Source organism: Chroicocephalus ridibundus, chromosome 2, assembly GCF_963924245.1.
Source record: "Chroicocephalus ridibundus chromosome 2, bChrRid1.1, whole genome shotgun sequence".
NCBI classification, from domain to species: domain Eukaryota; kingdom Metazoa; phylum Chordata; class Aves; order Charadriiformes; family Laridae; genus Chroicocephalus; species Chroicocephalus ridibundus.
In genome coordinates, this window is record NC_086285.1 from 130,830,578 (window position 1) to 130,850,359 (window position 19,782).

The window sequence follows — 19,782 nt, forward strand, 5'->3', positions numbered from 1 at the left end:
TGGACAGAGCCTCTTTATATAATAGGATGCTCCCTGCTGAGCCAGATTTACTGGGCATCATCCGAATCCCAGTTCTAAATGGGTGACTTAAGTGAAGTCAGCAATGTCCACCAGTCCAAAAATGGTGCAAAGGACATAAAAACCAGTCTGGGTCCTCACCAGACTCCTGGCAATAGCACAAGGGTGAGGGACAAGCTACGCTTTCTAGGGAGAGGTGTATGCCAAGTGCTCTCACACACAAAGCAGAGAAACATGGTAGATGATCCAGATGAGGAATCCCAAGTCCAGACTAACTTCTCACTGAACTCTTGACTAATCAGTCCGTAAAAAGAGGTTAAAGTTTCTGACACTACATGACTGTGCAACAATAAACTGAATTTTTCCATGAACTTTAGCGGTGAACATCCAGCATTTTTGTTTTGAGTGAGGTATTGTCAAAATAATAGTCAAAATAATTTGAGCCCCAATGTGGCTCCACCACTGCAGGCACAGAGTGAAGATGACATACTGGTACCAACCAGCAGCACAGTCAACCACAGATGACATGATTTAGAGATGCTGGTACAGCACACACGCAGCAGGCTTCCAGCACTACCGGAGCTGCAGCAGCACAGTCACACCGGAGAGTCAAACCACAAATGTAAACAAAGCCAAAGACTGGTAACAGTTTGGTTCCCCTAACACTTTTTTTTTTGTTTTTTTAAAAAAAAAAAAAAAGGAAAACAAAAAAACACAAGCTCAGAAGATCGTATGTGAAGTCATAAAACACGTTAATTCCAACACATTAACAAGAAACAAACTCACTTTAAAGGAGCTGGGCTTTGCTTCCAGTTTCATCCAAAGATCTCCAAGTGCCTGAATTGATGACAAATGGTACTTGACACTAAAGAAAATGGCAACCAATATAAAACGGTTTTAAGGAAAGAAAGAGATCTTTTTCTTTTAAAAGTTATTGATAGTCATAAAGCTGTAGGCTGACAAGACCTATGTATTGGTATTATTTAAACGATATGTATCATGAAGCATTTATCAATTTAGCTAAGTTTAATTTTTGTCAACAAAGAGTACAACTAAATGAATGTGAAGTGTACATCAAAGCAAGAACCTGAAATAGTACCTTCAGGAGTTAAACCAGAGTTAAAGGAAAATTACTTATTTATAAGCATCCATAATGTATCAGTTGTGGTTAATTAGTATGCTAAGATTGCAGGAATGTTTGAGTCTGGTAGCAATCAAAGGATGGTGGGGATTTTCAGTCTACCACTCTCTTCTTATGACCTCTCTTTGTTTCCCAAAGTTTTACCATCTATCATACCCCAATTAAACTACCTACCCTACACCTTTGCCATCATAGACCTGGGAGTTACCTTCCCATTTGCTTACAGCCCTCATTAATACAGGAAAAACTGCCTAGCTAAAAGAGAAACGATTTTAAAGTTGAAGTAGAAGCTGCCAATTCAGGATTGAACATCAGGATTAGGAGAAGTGATACTCCGGATGGTAAGGAAAAAACAGAGAGGAGGATGTACACTCTTCATTATCGCAATGGCATAAGTATGATAGCTGCTGAGGCAAATGTCCTATCTTTTGAAAAAAATGAATTCAGCTCAGTGTGGCTCTGTCTGAGGGGTTGGGCAAGGACCACTTCCCAGGTACTGGGTCCTGTCACACACTCTTGAGCGTACGCTGGTATTTCCCCCAGCCTCCCTTCCTTCTCCCCCCACAGCTGGTTTCTGTGGGAAGGAACACATGCACATTTCACAACAGAAAAAGCCCATTATTTTTACTACCCACAACGCATTTTTTTTTGTACTAGAAGGAACTATCTTGTACTGAAGTGACCAGAAGAAATTCTTAAAAATTCAGCGATAAGGAACTGCAGGCAGCTCTATGCAGGCCAAGGCTACCAGAGGAGCTTCTCACGAGACAACTCACTCACAAACTCGGGATAGATTTTGTTGAATAAGTACTATCTCAGTTTCCAGACACCCAAAACAAACAAAAAATACTATAATGTCACAAAATCTTTGTGGATCAAAAGCCACTTTGCCACTTTTAGTGACTATGTGATTAGTTTTGCCATCACTATTACAGAAAATTCACATCCTATGTGGTCCACAGCTGGAGGACAGAAGTCCTTGACTGTGTTCTGCACTGTAGAGTGGGGTTGATGGTTGGACTCGATGATCCCAAGCGTCTTTTCCAACCTAAATGATTCTATGATTCTATGTTCTTATTGCTTACAAATAAAAAAAGGCTCTAGCCTTCTCAACTACTGAAACCGAGTACTTTTGCTTTGTATAAATCAATAGAGTTACCTCCCCACCTTTTTTACAGACAGACACTAAGCTTAAGATTGCTTTTAAAAGGTTAGTACCCCAGTGGGAAACACCGGATCGGACTCGTCAGCAGATGTGGTTAAGCACAAGCGTGGCAGTTTATGGAAAGAAAAATAAAGGGTGAGTTTAGCAGAGGACAGTGAGCGTGCCAACTCTGGTTAGCCACATGCAGCTGCTAGAATTACAGATCCAGAAAGAAGTTTGAGAGATAAGTTACTGCTTCACGGTACCTAGGAACATGAAAATAATGTTTGCTTCATGATCAGGACCACGTGGCCGTTATACTTTTAGGCAATCCATACAATTCAAATATATGTAACATTGCATATGAAAGGAAACCTAGAATCAGCCCCAGCCTTTTAAGCTGTCAACAGACATGTGTAAACGGATGGAAGTGAAAGTACTATTTTTAAATAACCTCTGTTACCAACAAGAAATGGTCTCATCCTCTATGAACTTGTAGGCGATTAAAATTGCATTACAGATACTGAATTGTAAATTCTTCAAGAACTGATGAATACAGGCATTTTAACTGTATCAAAACCGAACCTTCAAATTCTATATAAAGCATAAAATTAGTACCACATTTTTTCTCCCCAGGAATTAGTAGCACTAAGCTGAGGAAATACTACTGTATATTCTGTATCATACCATCAAACCAGAAATGCACATTTACCTCAGAAAGAAAGTGCTGATCTGTCAAAAAACTTGAGCTTCTGCTCAGCTTAGAAGCACAAGTCCCACTAAAATCAGAGGCTGTGCGAAGGCTTAAAAGGAAGCCATTTCTTCAGCAATTCACTGAATCACAACATAAGGGAACTCTTACGAGCCCCAACTAAACTTGCAGGCTGGGAGAGTTGGGGTTGTTCAGCCTGGAGAAGGGAAGGCTCTGGGAAGACCTTACTGTGGCCCTTCAGTACTTAAAGGGGACCTACAGGAAAGATGGGGACAAACTTTTTAGCAGGGCCTGTTGCAATAGGACAAGGGGTAATGGTTTTAAACTAAAAAAGGGTAGATTCAGACGATATAAGGAAGAAATTTTTTATAATGAGGGTGATGAAACTCTGTCATAGGTTGCCCAGAGTGGCGGTAGATGCCCCATCCCTGGAAACATTCAAGGTCAGGTTGGATGGGGCTCTGGGCAACCTGCTCTAGTTGAAGATGTCCCTGCTCATTGCAGAGGGGTTGGACTAGATGACCTTTAAAGGTTCCTTCCAACCCAAACTATTCTGTGATTCTATGATCCTTTACATGGTGATGTAAGTCACCGTGTAAAGATGGTGGGATGGTGAAGGCGAGGGCCAGCAGAAGCAAAGAACTCGTGCATGGTCAGGCTGCATGTCTTTAGCAGCAAGATTTCCACTCCTTCCCGTGTGGCCTGGTCTGCCCTACTTGTCAGTAAATGCCATGTGAGCAAACACGCCTCGAACAGACGCACTAAGCTGTTTCCTCAACCAGAAAGAGCTATCACGGCAATCCCCCCTGCCCCCCAAGTACTACTGCCAGAGGGCTTCTGCAGGCACAACTACGTTGGTGAGAAGAGGGACGAATCACAACCCCATCTAATGTGGCCAGGTTGGCAAAACTTTGTCAGTGTTTAAAATATCACTGAGAAATTCAGTGACTGTGACTCTCCCAAAAGGATACTTAACTACTGCTTATTTTCATCCTGCAGAGTAAAAATGCAAACCATTCGCTGTAACAAAATCCAAAGCCGTTTCTTGGTAGCAGCAGGACCACAGAGCAGAGCTCTATTCCCTTTTCAAAACCCCAGCGCATCAGGATTTGCTGTGATTTTGAACAGATTTTCTTATGCAAAAGTATTTCAGTTGTTACTGATGTGTTATGAATCACAAAAATGCTAAATCTACAGCACAACTTACAGAAGAGATTATTTCATGTGGCTATCTGATAAAGCTGCAGCCACCACAGCAGCTCTATGGTGTGAGCAAATATCTAAGGTAAAATGCTGGGCTTGCTGATACTAATGGAAAACCTCAACTGTCTAAAGTAAGGCCAAAAAGCCATGTTGAATACTGTCTGCAATAATACGAAGCTTGATAAGGGTCTGTTATTGCTCATTAACTGTTTTAACATGAGATTAGAAGAATTAGAGGCCTAAAGGTTAGAAAACGCCAGCTGTAGTAGATATTTTATCAGGAGGAAGATAAGAACAGTAAAAAACAAAAGGGACTTGAAATAAAGATAGAAAATGCTAGGCTGAGGACAAAGAAACTGCCAGAAAAATCAAGGAAGACTTAAATGCACTAATTTTTTACTCTGTCTAAAACTGTTGAAAATCAGTTTGATCAGCCAGTCAAGAAGATTACGCTGGTGTCAGGGCAATGACAGAATTATATAAATGAAGAGAATAGTGACGGCTCTAATCCCTTCTCTGGGTGAAGGAAGGAGTCCTGCAGAAGGCAGGTGTTGCAGGAAAGGCAAGAAGCTTTCAAGCTACTCTTGACCAAGTTGAAGATAAGAAGAGACTACAGCGTAGCTCAAGGGCAAATTTTCAAGCTAGACAAAAAAAAAAATCCTAGTGTATCTTGATTTAACATAAGCCTACTGAAACTCATAAACATTAATAATTACAAATTCAATGGTTCAGTAAACTCCATTAGGATTCAATGTAAATTTTCTTCAAAAGCCAGAGCACAGGTCTACCTGGGACTCGTGGAGACTGTCCACTCCCAAGTACACTTGACAGCTGCCATCTCATTTTTGGGCCTTGAGTTCATTCAGTCGTATCTTCTTATGCTGAAAATAATGATAAGATCCTGGGGAAAGGTGAGCACATAGGCTGATGATCAGTATATTGAGCAAGACTTGGGGAAGAAGATGGATACAAACGGGTAACTGGGGGAGCACAAGCCTTTGGGAAGGACAAAGTACTGAAGTCCCTGCCCCTTCAGTTTGCAGGAGCAGCAGGCTCCCAGCATGAGCTGAGCTGTAAAGAAGTGATGATATGAGGATGAAGTGGGATGGGGAGAGATCAGTCACAACCACAGGACAGAGCAGGAGGCAGGATGAAGTTTCTCTTCCTGCTGCATGTTGACCATCCTAATTTGCTCTTTCATTCTCCCTACTGCTGACAGGAGATGCACTCCATCACAACCTGCTTTCGGGTTTCATCCCATCAATTGAGAAATAAATGCCACACAAGGAGAACAGAGGGGAAATAAAGGGTAACTAGAGGCACTGGACGTTAAGGAGTCACTCACATCTGCTGACAGCTATGTTGAGGATCCAGGCGGAATTGCCAGGTGACTTACCAACAAAAGTGCTTCATTTTTTTATTGTCATTTTGTCTACAGAAAATCCCCTTACAGGTTCCAGTGTGTTAAAAGCAATTAGCAAAACCCACTCAAATGAAACAAAGAAGGGTCTCATTAGGCTAGCTTACCCCCTGAGCTGAGCAATGGGAATTCTTGAGGACAGTTCCTATACAGCGCAGTGAATTTTGTGAACAGTAAAAAAGCAAATTGAGAAATCAGAAAAAAAAAAAAGAAAGCACTCTAATACCTAGCGGGAAAAAGGGACAATACAAAATATAAACCTTGCTGAAAGAGTAAAAAGGGGTAAATACCTTCATCCTTTACTCCTTGGCTCCTGCCACTGAAAACAGCTATGGGGGACGGCGATGTCCTGCATGCGTGGGAATCCTAGGGCAGCCTTCGCTTTGGAAGTTACCATCATCATAGCACACATGGGGATTTCCATCTTCCTGGTATCTCTAACTTTGCAGTCTTTCACTGAAAACTGAGCCCAGTGTGAAGTCTTCAATTCAATGACTGAGGGATCAAAACCGTACCTCTATTGGACATTCCTAATACCACTAGTTACCTACAAAGTTACAACTATAAACACGCTGGGTTGTTTTTTTTTCACATGGTCTGATGACAGAAAACATCTGACATTCCAAATCAGCACATTATATTTGTGCTGAAAATAATTACAAGAAAAATCTTCCTGGGCTTTCATTTTGAGGAAATGAACCTTATCGCTACAGTTTAAGTTGCTTTATCCCTCACATTTCTATTGTATAGAGTACACTTGAGTCTCTGGAACTGTTGAAACACAATTTGGAGGCATGAGATCACACATATGCTTGGCTCCTAAACACTAGTCTCAGAGGTATTATTAATAATAAGATACACTGAAATAGTACGAATAGTGCAAAACAAAACAAACAAGATTTTTTTTAATGTCTAAGCAAAACAAATGAAGCATTGGTTCATCTGGTCCCATCTGAATTATCTCTGATTTTTATAGCCTTGGTTAAAAAAATTGGCTGCTCTTCTCCTTTTTTCCAAAACAAGCGAGCAAGCATGCAGTGCAGAGACTCCAGACTCCATCTATACTGCCTACAGCAGCAGGCAGTATAGATACATTGGTCTACCCAAATGTTCTTGGGGTGGACAGAAAGCACAGACAGCAAGTTGCTTCAAGTCCATACTAACTTGCCATCAAGGCACAATTAAAGATGAGTCTGATGAGCTTGCCTGCACCTTTAAGCAGATATTTATTTGCAACAGCAGTATTCCGTACTTTGAACAGGAGGTAGCCTTGTTTTTTAGTTTTGTATGCCATCTTAGGCTATCTTTCGTCACTTTTAATTAAATCTTTTCAATGTTTAAAAGGACACACGAATCAACTGACGAGACTGAATTCATACCCCTTTCTTAAAGCGAAGACAGAATGGTAAAAACAACCTACAGGATAAGCACTGGACTACTCATCACTCAAAGGAAAAAGTAAAGCAAAGGCAGGACATCTTTCCATGCACAATTTCAAGCACAATTGTGTTCAAGCACAGTTTAAGGTAGCTGACGCAGGAGATGCTGCAATGGTCTAGACTATGCAGGAGATAAGACTGGATGGGTCACAACCACTGTGCTTTATTGGACATCTGTTCCTGAGGGCAAAACACAAAGAAGGTATGTCCTACTTCCACAAATGATAATGTGAAGCCAGGCAGCCTGAACTTTCTTTTGAGCCCATCAAATCTCAGCACTCTCTATTTTCGCTTCTTATCACGGCAGAGCCAATAGTAGCAGCATGCACAGTTTTATTTTGAAGTCTTCATAACAACAGGTTTTGGAGGCTCTAAATTTATTATAGCTGATGTGGTTCTATCTGAGGAAGGCCACAGGTTATGAAAAAAATACCTTCTCTCGTAATGTGGTAATTTCAAGTAGGATCTAGCAGCATTTTCACTATATAGGATGCAAGAAACTAAACAGCTTACAGAAAAAAAATATTCTGCCTCATTCACATATGCAAGATTTCTTTGAAGCTTAATTATCATTTTTGTATCTTAAAGCAGCAGTGCCAGAAATTCAGCTGTCTGTCCAACCACAAACCAGGCATTGCGCAAGCAGCTGTTTCCCAAGCCACTGAACACTGACAAACATGGGGAAATTCTCCTGTCCTGCGGTGAACAATTCTGTGTTGCTCCTTAGAAGCGACAGATAATTTAACCTGGCTTTAAAGGATATTACGTGCAAGCAGCTAGGACACAAACTTCAAATTTCTCTCATTTGGTCCTCAGAAGGAGCCCAGGCTCTGAACCCGGCTTGTTGCACTTCAGGACCTGGACATGAATCTCCATCAGCCGCATATGCTTTGCTGGCAGCTGTTACTGAAAAGCCCAAACATCTTTTGTGTACTGTCATGCACTGTAAGCTTAATTTCATCATCAGATACACACATCTAGGTCCTACTGCTGTTGAAACAGAACCTTTCAGGCATGTATTTAGGGTTAAAAAGAGCGCGATGTACAAGCCTGCCCTCCCAATACTTCAATTTTTCCTCTCTGTTTTGCCCAAATATCAATTCTGCAGGTTCATCGTGTTTTCCAATTGGTTCTTGGATGACTCCTGAACTGAGAGACATTTTCAGTTGTCATACAGCTACACAGCTGCTCCTTTTCCAACAGGAATCGTGCACGGGCATTGCAGTGCGGGCTCTGGCAACATGCCTCGCCCTCAGCTGTAGGGCTTGGAAATTTGCTATTTAAGCAAAACAGTTATTGTGCTGAAAACTAATCTAGACATCTAAAAATCTTTAAAAAACATCGAAAAAATCCCATCCAACAAAATAGCAGAAGTTTTCAAAAGGAATAAGGAAGAAACACATGGTCCACTGGAAACATTTTATAAATACTAGCACCTACTGAAACAACAGCAAACCTTCCAGAGAGGCTTTTTCTTTCTTAATGAAGTATAAATCTGAGATGAGTAAATATCACAGATCAATTCCTGAACAACTGAAGGAAAAAATTATACCTTGTCATCAATCGACTGTTTGAGCTATTTTCAGAGAAGCTTCCCAAATGTGACTCCCAAAGCTTCTCATGCTGAAAAACCAGCTGGAGAGAATTAGCACGGCTATGATCTATCACACACCAGAAGCTCTGAAGAGGAGCTATTGTAACCTAAAAAACCATGCCAGCACTGAAGAGGAAAACATGGAGCAGTACTTCCCAGCTAGGGAAGTGATGACCAAACGCTATGGCAGCATCCGTTGAGTGGACCAGCAGTGGAAGTCACTCAAATTCTCTCCAAAGAGACATCAGCAACTGTTCTTCCTTCTGTAAGCATCTTGCATTTGTTAACTAGATTAAATGAGAGTATCTGAAAATACTCTGATTTTCCTTGGGGCCCTGCTAGAAAGCTGGAGACCATCCCCCTGAAGCCCTCAGAGACTACAGTATTACACAATAACAAAGGGGCAAATCCACCCTTCTGCTGGCATGCATATAAAGGGAAAGAAAGAGTACAAAAAGACTGAGATACTGACTTCTCAGGAACTTCATCTTCGTCACCAATTCTCCGTCAATTTTGCCTACTGTGCTTTAACAGCAGTAGTTTTTTCTCTTGTTAAGGAACGTACAGGTTCCTTTGGGGTTTGTTTTTGGGTTTTTTTTTTAAAGTAATTACTGCCAGAGCTAATAATTGCGAAACTTCTGCATTCTCACACAGTATTGAAACCATCATTTGTTTTCTAAATGCTACATCACTGAAAAAGTAATGAAAATGAGGTAATTTTCTATGACCATTTTTTCAATATATCACTCAAAAACTTCACATCTTATTCAATCTTTTTAGGCGAGGCAAGTGACATAAAAATTTGTAATGACCACTCAGGAAAAATCTGGGGACGGGCCTTCGGAGGAGGAAGGAATTGGGGTGAGGAAAGAGCAAGCCAGTAAGTGGTTTGCTGATTTGTTCTGGGGAGCCACAAGAAATCAGAAAGGGAACCACACTTAGCAGCACTGCGCTCTGTCTTAGCCATCAGCAGCAGATTGACTTAGACAAACGAGAACTCCATGGGTGCAGAGCGAGGCTGTCAGCAAGCAACAGGAGTACCTTCTGACAAACAGGCACAGGCTCTCTGACAGGTCCCTGGGATGCCATGGACCAGGAAGGAGATGCTTCTCCAGCTTCCCGCTACAGACGTGAGCCTGGAACGTACAGTGTTGTAATCTGGGTTTTCACTGCAGCGTCAGAAAGGGAGAGCTGTGTGATGGAGAGGACACTCCTCTGACATCCCATTTTAGCTTCATTTTGCTCATCTGTTCTTTCTTCATGTGCCTCCACAGAGCCTGGGCTGGACACCCTGTCAGGACACGGTGCAATACTCTCCCAAATCAACAGGGACGCATCCATTGCATTCAGCTAGACCCTCCTACTGTCAGGCCTGCAGTATGAAGGAGAACATTATTTTTTTTTAAGAACATTAGAATATTGCTTAGGAAACTACAAGATTAAATCACGAGAAGCACAACCATAGCATTTTTCTGCCGATTTGAATTACGAATAGAAAGTACGAGCAGTTAAGAGGAAACAAGATATGTTCTATACAAGAGCCAAGATTTTTTTTCCTGACATGTGCCAAACAAGGAGAAGAAACAGAAGAATCTGGCACCATTAAAAACAGTTTGTGGAGAAAGGAACTGAATATCTACAGCCAAGCTCCATGTGGTTTGTAAAGAGGAAACTTTTGTTTTATGGGACTCTCAGTCAGCCAAAATTCTCCCAGACGGCGTGCAAATGGATATTAGCCTAAAAACCTACACGCATCTTGTAGAAGGATCAGTAAATGGTGGGGAAAGAAAAGGAACACTACTGAAGTTTTAAATCAGAATTCAAAATCTGCCTCACGGTTGAAAAAGTTAGTTTACCAGACAGCTATAATGTCATCTATGGTAAGTGTGTTGGAAAGGAAAGGCAGCAAGTTAAAGCACAAAACTAGAAGTCAGGAAAACGAGTTCCAATCCTGCCTCCACTACCAAGTAGCTCTATAAAACTTGTATAAAAGAGGAAAAGACTGCCAACTTCAATGTGAGATTTTCCTTAACTTCATATAGTGTATTAACATTGCACTTATGCTGTTTCTTTTAGCTTCTGTATTTCCCCCACTGCCTGGCATTACTATGCACTAAGTTAAATAAGTGACTAGATGGAGTACTGAGAACAGTTATGTTACCATACCAAAACAAGCTCTGCCCAACTTCTTAATCAAAATACTTGACTGAAAAAATCCCAAATGATTTTACATGGGACTGTAATTCTCATAACTGAGCAAAACACTGAAGTGGCTGACATGATCCAACACCTTAGCCAAATATCACGGTAAAATGTGGCATTTCTGGCTTAAAACAGTAACTAGAACTTGTACTTCAGCATACAGGAGAAAGGGAACAGGCAGGCAACGCTTCCTCAGAGCATGTTGAGTGGTTATGCCATGGAAGAATTTTTTTCATCTTCTCTGACACCTATCAGAGTGCCCTGAGAAGCATTCAGCTGCATTATCCATAAATTAAGAGGAGACCACAGTGACCTCCAGTTTACAGCGGGAGAACTGGGGTGGAGTCCGCAGGCAAGACTGCAAGCTCAGGAAGCATCCAAGTCCCTGCATCCCACTAAAGTTACTCCCCACTGGGGGAGTCGGAGGCACAGGTACTTCTGTGGGTCGGGACTCCAGTCTGTCCTGCGGTGGCCTGAAAATATAGCTCTCTAGTTATGTCACCAACGATTAAAACACATCAGGTGGCAAACTTCGCCATCATGCTTAAAGGAGGGGTAGTTAATATCTCCTGTAAGAGGATACCAGATTAAGATTTGCACCTTTGTGTCTTCCTTCACACCAGCCTTTACATGTAATATTTCAGCTAAGATTTGTCAACTAGCGTGCTTTCCTCCTCTAAATATAGCAGTAAGGATGAATCTCATTTTTGAAACAGTCTGTATTTGCTTGGATTTTCCTTATTCATACCTGTAGGACTATCAACTTGGAGGAGGAGGTGAAGGGTTAATCATTCAGTACTTTCTATAAGCCATGTGCATTCATGTACTCTAGATGGATGCTCCATGCTTCATGTTGCACTGGAATAATAAAAAGAGCTGAAAGCAATTCCCTTTAATTCTCGCCCTTTAATTTTATTTCCTCCAAATAATAATGAACAGAAGAAAGCAAACCCAAGCACTTCAAGGGGAAAAAAAAAAAGGCATTTTTCACAAAACACTAGAAGGAAAAAACATTTTAAAGTAAAAACATTGTATTTTAGTGAGAAATTTGAAGCTAGCAGTTCTTATTGCCACTAAAAATGTCTCCACCCCATACACACATACATTTACCAGGATGGCGTCTACTGATGGGTTCTGGATGCTAATCAAGACCAGAACAGGTACAAACTAAAGCTGAACAACCCCCGACAAAGTAGGTCAAGAAAACTGGGAGGGAAGGGAAACTGTTGCTAGGTGGCAGTGTACCTTAAGCAAAGAATACTGTAAATCATAGATTATTGGGAAAGTTCGTTATCTTCTAAAAGAGTTGCCATCTTCAGTGTCATCTTCAAAGCCTTGGTAGGAAGCAGAACCCAAGATGCACATGATACTCAGACTACGTATCAAAAGGATGAGAAGCAGTGTTGAAAAAAAATGAGAAAAAGAAAAACCTGTCTTGAGACACTCTATCATGCAAAACCCACAACTTAATGGCTCTCCAGGTCTATTAGTGCCATAAGAGAACCCAAAAGCCAGTGAACTGAGGCTTGTACATTTTGAGAAGCCTATGGTTTGGCTTACTTTGTTTTATTCGACCTTTGCTAAGCTCTTACCAGAAGAAGCAAGCAGAGAAATAAGCTTCTACCACATCTTGGCACAACAGTGAATAGTTGACAGAAAACCCAAGTGTGGCAGTGAGAAAGGTTTCTAAGGCCACTTAAGAAACAGAACTGTTAGTTTTCTGCCTTAAACAGTTTCAGTCTTCAGTCCTAATCTTTTCAGAGTGGAGTAGGAGCGGACAATGACATCTAACAAAAGGAGGTCACGAAAATGCATGTACTCCCTAGGACTCCAACCAAGAGGATGGAGAAAAAGGTCTCTGTACAAGGCCAAGGTAAGAAAGGATAGGGTAGATTTTTCTGGTATCCTTCTATCTGTCCTTCCTGATGTTCCCTCCAACAGAAAACTACCTTAACATATTGCCTAAATTAGCAGAAGTGGTAAAAAAGACAGGCTGATGACATCTTGTGAACTACAATTCGCTTGGTAAGAGAGCTGTTAGCAAGCTCACAGCTTGTCACAGAGAAGGATAAGATGTTCTTGAAGGCAAAGACAAAATCTATATACTTTTCAACATTATCTATCTGGGTTCAAGAGAGCAATTTTTTGGAAAAGTATCTTAGATGAATGCGATTGTATAGATTGGAGGTATTTTAGAGGATAGAATAAAAGACAAAAATGAAAGACACTTTGCTCCAACTCAGCTTTAAATCTGTAACTATGGCCGTAAAGGCCATAGCAAAATTATTTCTGAGAAATTTGTCAAGTAATTCTTCTTATGCTGACTTTAATCTACAATTATACTGTTTAAATTTTTTTTTATACCATGTTCTGACACATTAGAAACTGGTCAGAAATAATACATTGAGTGTATGTGCCCCATCTAACCCAGCCTGGGAATTCCTATACTGCTGTACAGTAAAACCCACTCAGGTTACACGTGCCACATATTGTATCATTCCTCACAGGCAATCTTCACTGTGAAGCCCATTCACAGTAACTACAATACCAACCTTACCAACCTATAGAGTTGCAGAGGGAATAATTTTTGAAAACCACTTCATCGGTGTAGCTCACAAAGGACGTGTGTTAAACATTCCAAGCAGACATAAACCTCTCCTGAGTATTTCCAGGCTGCGTCTGTATCTTCTTTATCTGACAAACCTTGGGATGCAAACCTTGTGATGCAAACCTCAGGACTGCAGGATCCAATAGATAAATACGGATGCAACAATCTTTGGCTTCTCTCCACTGTCCCCTTCCCCAAAGCTGGTGGTTTTAATTTGTGGTCAGCCTGAGCCTCTTCCTCTTCCTGGTAATTTGTAGCGTCTGCCCCACAAGGAGGGAGGCAGAGAGCGTCCCAGCCTTGTCCCCAAACTGTCGGTTACAATTTGTGATCATTTTCAGTCATGGATACGCAATAAACACTAGCAGCCAAAAACAAGCATCCATTTGAGTAAGAGAAAGTGGAATAGTCCCACACCTATAGGAGGCACCAGGAGCCAACCCCCGTTGATGTCGAGGGCCCTTCCTTGACTTGGGCAGCATTCCTGCTGGAAGATGAGCAGGAGTTGGCTTCACCTGCCGTCTCACCTCCTGCTCCATGAGACCGTGCACAGCTCGCGGAAACACAGTTTGAAAACAAAAAAAAACCATAAAGCTGGGGTTGACTTAGTCATTTTATGAAGACAAAAGAGAGTAATCTCTACAATCTCCAGGCTAGGAAGTGATCATGTTTTGCCACAGCAGAAATACTTTCATGTGGCGGCACAAAGGAAGCTTTCTCTGGAGAAAACACATTCCCCAGCAAACAGCCTAGATAGGCTTTTCTTCATTAACCAGCAAGAGGGAGATGCTTCTGCAAGATGCAGAAGGCAATGAGCCTCACTTGACATTGAAGTTTAACTCAAAATAAAATTTTCTGTGATTAAGGAAACTTTTGTTCTACTTCTGTTTCTTCACCATCTGTGATATGAAACCTGGCAAAGACTCCAATTAGTTTCCTTTGTGTTATTACTGCCACCAGCACTCAAATGATAAACATTTATACAAAAGGAAATTCCTCTTCCTTTCCTTGCCGTCTCCAAAGAGTAGATGTAAATACTTTAATAAGAAAACCTGCACTGAAGTCACCCTGAAACCTGCTAACACCAGATTACACCAACCACGCTACAGAAAAAGGTAACAGCAGATTAAGTCAATACAACACCTTTCCTGACAAAATCTTTTCTCCGGTGATGAGTACCCAGCCTGAGAGGAAACGAAGCAGAAGCACCTCACACCAAGTACGGTGAAATCCTGCAACAACTGTTTGAGGAACATCAGGGACGGATTGGGGGAATTTTCTTCTCTGGGACATGCAAACCCTCGTTACAGTCCTGGATGTGTAATTCTCAGAGCCACGTAGGTGGTTGTGCTTCGCCTCAGCAGGACAGAGGCGTCATCCAGCAAAACAAACTTACTGAACTCTGAGGAGCAAGTTAGCACTTAGTGGTGTATATTTATGTACTTAAACTCTTCATTTATATATACACACATTTGACTACTGTTGCTATCCTGGATGGAACCCACACATAGTTGTGGTTAAGATGTTAAATTTGATTATTCTGGTAAAGTTTGTTTTGGTACCTTAAACACAAAAATCGCCTGATACAGAGTTTGCAAACTGGTACAAGCATCCACCAACATTAAGGCAACATATTCATTTCTATAAAAACATGTGCATAGGTGAAGTAGCAACATTTTTTCTAGCGTAGGCAAGCTGTACAAAACCAGAATTGTTCGTGTTTCTGTCCAAATGGGTACGATCCATGACCAGGAGTACAACCTTGACTTTGGCATTTATTCATGCAGTAATTTGCCAAAAGACCCTATGTCAACAGGTTTCCAAATGGTTTTTGTGGATTCCTGGAGGAGGGTAGCCCCGCCTGCTGCTGGGTTTGTTAGATTCAAACAGAAGAAAGGGAAAGAAGAAATCTGACACGTGGAGGACGCATGGGGATGGATAAACAGATAAGGGTCAGATAAGGGAGGGGAGCTCACAAACTTGCACCAAATCTGAGAAGCGTGAATGAAGCCTTATCCCCATTTTTTAATCCACTGCACCCTTAGCATGGCTTTTCTTCGTGCAGATCAGAAATGGCTGCTGAAGGCAGACAGGCTGCTTCCAGGCATCTCTCAAAACCACGCACCATTTTTTTTTTCTTCCTTTATGCTAAAAAACCCAAATAATAATTGCACACCTTACTGGAGCGGGATAACACTTCTACACCAGCAACTTCTACCAAGGACTGCACTATACAGAGGTCAATGGGATTTTCCACTTTTTATTTCCATTTGCTTGCATGCTGGTGCTTTGTACGCTTTGGGAAGTAGCACAGGATTTAAAGAATTGGTTTATTAACTGAAGAGCAGTTTGGTTTTTTTCAGCCACGACAACATGCCTTCTTGCTGAGGCCTCCTGTATGATATCATTCTGTTGTGGCACAAATGTCCATATAGACTCTAAAGAGCTGACTTTAAAAGGTCTACAGGCACGAGGGTTATGAAAATAACTCAGAATGGGTTCTTTGATCCTTTTTGCCTGCTACTCACATCTGGCTGAAAACTTTACAGCAAGAGTTTTGCCTGTTTCAGTATTCAAAAATTCATCCCATTGCAATTCTGCTAGAATTTCTACTAATCACAGTCACAATTTTACAATATGGCTCAGCCAGTACAACAGCTTCTAGCCCTAAAATGACACACAATCCCATTTGGCCTGACCACGTCCTCACTGCTCCTCTCTTGTTTTCTGTGCTGACCTCCTTTAGGGACCTAAAGTTGCAGGAAATTAAACCTACCAAAAAAAGTAAATAGTTTTTTGCTGGTTTAACTCCCAGAACCAGTTCACAGGGTGTCAGATAAGCAACAGGGAGGAGGAGTGACCAGTCCAGTAGCAGCTGTCCATTCCGTAAGATCAGCTGAAACATGAAGCCACATCCTAAACTACTCTGTCAAGTAGTTGGTTTTATGGGATGACCCCACTCAAACACTGGGATGGATGTCTTCCACTTAAGGGAGACGGATTGGGCTCTCTATCTCAAATCATACTAATAATGGTTCCAAAACAAACAACATGGAAATGATCCATCTCTGTTTACAGTCAGTGACCAGATGCCTTCTGGGATCAAAAACAAGAATTTTTACTGTTTTTCCTCTGTTATTTGATTCACTCTATGTATGGTCCCAAAGTTAGGGTTATTGGTCTAAGAACCAGGGGACTGACTTTCTGACTCTTTTCCAAAGGCTAGTACTGCAATTTCTTTTTTGCATTTGTATGCCTACACCTTCCAAAAATAACTTTTAATGATTAGGAAAAGTAACTGTTTATGATTTAGAATTAAATTTACTATTTTCTATGCATTTCATTATGCAATTACAAAAAAAAAAAATAAGCAAGCACATCAGTGAATACTGCTCTCTCCCCTTCTTCACTCCTCCTCCACCAAGCCTTCACACGCATTTATCCATCAGCTGCGGAACAGACACTGAAGAGCATCAAGTAGCGGCAACACAAGCAAAAAATACCCGGGAAAAGGTTAGCATATAAAGAAATGGATATTGCTCAGAAACAGAAAGCGTAGTTCCAGAGCGCGTTTCTTTCCCCCCGCAAAAACTGCAACTTTGTGTCCCAACTTATGCGTGAACCTTCTGTGAAGCTTTAAATCCTGGAGTTGAAAGAAACTAAAGGCAACACCGTGCGAGAACAAAAGTCACCGAAATGCCCATGACCCGAGCTGTAAGACTCTGCCAACACCCCTGTCAGGCACCCGCCACCCAGAGAAGGGGCGGCGGAGGGCCCGTGTCGCAACCCAGCCTTTGTCCACCTTCCCTCGGCAGCGCACCCCGCGCTCCCCGGGAAGGCTGCCAAGTGCCGCACAGGGTCCCTTCCTTACGTACAAGCAACGCTCCGGTTTTGAAGCAAACCTAAAGGGTCACTTCTTCCCACACGCCGAACAGCCAGGGGCCAGGCCAGCTGCTCCGCGCACCCCTTCTTTCGGAGCACGGACTCCCGCACACCCACGGAAAGCGAGACCAGCATCCCCGGCTGCCCACCCCGGGTGCGGGCCACCACCCGCAGCCCCGCCGACCCGCGGCCGCCCGGGGGGCCCCCCCGCCCGGCCCCAACCGCCGCGGGGGGTCGCGGGCCGCCATCCCCCAGGGCCCCACCGCCCCCCGGCCCGGCGGGCGCTGATAGGGCTTCCCGGCGCGGAGGGGCGGGCGGAGGGAAGAGCGGCCCAATGCGCGGCTCCCGCCTCGTCAGCCCCGCTCCCCCGGTGCCGCCGTGAAGGAATGCGGCGGCCGCCCCCCGCCCCGCCGCCCCCGGTACCTTTTCCTCCTGCAGAGCAGACAAACGGCCCAGAGGAGCAGGGCGGCGGCGGCCGCCCCGCCGTAGGTGCCGAGCTGCAGCGCCTCGGGGCCCATGCCGGCAGAGCCCGCCTCGGCGGCCGCTGGTGCCTCCGCCGCCGCTGGGGGGGAAAGTTTCGCCCGTCCTCCCGCTCCCCGCAGGAGAGTCGCCCGCCCGGCCGGCCAGCCCTCCCCGCCCACCCCGAGCCCAAGGGGGCTGGGTTTGGCTGCTCGGAGCCGGACTTGGCGAGCGGGGCCCGGTGCGACCCGGCCGGCTCCTCCCCGGGGAGCTCTCGGTGAGGGGAGGGTCGCGCCCGCCCGCCCCCGCGGCCTCCCGGCGGCGGAGGGGAAGCCCCGGAAAGGCTGCCACGCGGCGGGAAGGTCCCGGGACGGGGAGCGGGGTCCCGGGGTCATCCCCCAGCGCCAGAAAGCGGCCCCCGGCCGCCCATCGCTTTCAGCCCTCCGGGAGGGGGGCTCGGTGTCCCCCGCGGACCTGGCCTCGGGTGGCGGAGGGGCGGTGGCCTGTCCCCAGTGTGAACGGTGCTAGGCTTGGGCAGGCTCTGGCAGCCTTTTGACTTCCGCTTGGTTTTGGTACGAACACCCGGTGTGTGTCCCCCGCTTAAAAAGCAAGACAACACCCCTTCCATCCCCCCAGCTTCATAAAACTTCAGCTGAGGTAGGATAAATGAGATAGGAATAGCGAAGGTTGGCCCTTGACATTGTGCCAGGCGAGGAGAAGCCAGGTCCAGTACTCCAACTGTGTTGTCCCAGCCCCTCTGGGTTGTTACAAAGAAAGGCAAGACAGGAGGAGGTGAGAAACCAAAAGCAGAGGCCATGGAGAGATGCCCGGCTTGAGGAAGCCGGTTGGGGTGGAGTGGGCAGAAGTCCAAGGGGTTTGATACCGGGTGGCAGGGCAGGGGGCTAACAACATACCAGGGCAGCAGCAGCATTACCTTATCGCTCCGCTGCCGTTTGGTACAAGGTACACCCAGAAACATTGCTGCTGTGATGTAAGATACCGTTCAAGGCAAATTCATGCTGAAGGATGGAGCAAGGTGCTTCAGTTTCTGGAATCGTGGTTTGATTGAACACTGACAGACAGAAGTTCACATACCTTAACTCACTGCCGGCTGCATGCAGTATTATGAATTGTGTGTTTCACAATATTTGGTTGTTTATATATTCCTTTCATCTTGGAAACAAGTTGTACAACGCTCAGTTTTCTGAATTGTCCTGTTTTAAGTTTTCTCTGAACTGTAGAGAATTAGCAGATAGAAACGCCGGTTGGCTAAAAACCTTCCTGGCTTTAGCAGATCTCATCATTTTTAGAGGCCTGACTCACATCTGAGGGTTTGAGGTCGGCAGCGTTGTGTTGTCTTCTTCCTCAAACATTCCTGTTGATTTCAGTGAAATACCCACAAATGCCATTGTATTAATCAGAGGAAATCTCATTAGCATGTCTCACATTAAAGTGTCTCAGAATCTGGTCACTACTGCTTAAAACAATCAGCTGTCCCTCTTGAGATCAAAAGATCAGACACCCTTATTGTGCAATACGATGCACAGGAGGGAAAGCGTAAGAGAAACTGTTTTACTCATAGCTCTGTAGGGCTTTTCGCAGGGAACTGTATTTGAAATCCCCATCTTGGGAATCCCAAGGGGTTTCTTAGCTACTGGTCCTGTTAATTCTTGGAAAAGGAGTAATTTAGGACCAAAAAGCACTGTAAGACATTACACCGGGTAAAATATTACTCATTTTACAAGTGGCCTCTGCTGTGAAAATGTTAGTGTTTCACTTCAGGATAGTGAGAAATAACTGTTCACATACAATTAAATTGCTACAGCAGCTAGAGTAAGTCTTCACCCAGATTCAAAGCATCAAAACATCAAGAAGATCACTGTGGTTCTGGCAGAGGGTGTGAAGAGGGTTACGACAACATTTTTAAGTTTGTGTTTTTCCTATTTGCTTAAAGTTACTGTCT

The 19,782-nt window shown here is 43.6% G+C and overlaps 1 protein-coding gene across 2 annotated transcripts in view; it reads right to left on the bottom strand.

Moving 5' to 3' along the window:
- Window positions 1-17,981, bottom strand: part of LOC134512022 (cytochrome P450 7B1) — a 129,922-nt gene extending 111,941 nt beyond the window's left edge. For both annotated transcript variants that reach the window (XM_063326959.1, XM_063326958.1), the window contains exon 1: window positions 17,784-17,981. In XM_063326959.1, coding sequence (XP_063183029.1) covers window positions 17,784-17,878 — 95 coding nt within the window. In that variant the 5' untranslated portion in view covers window positions 17,879-17,981. The remainder of the gene's footprint in view (window positions 1-17,783) is intronic.
- Between the last annotated feature and the right edge of the window lie 1,801 nt (window positions 17,982-19,782).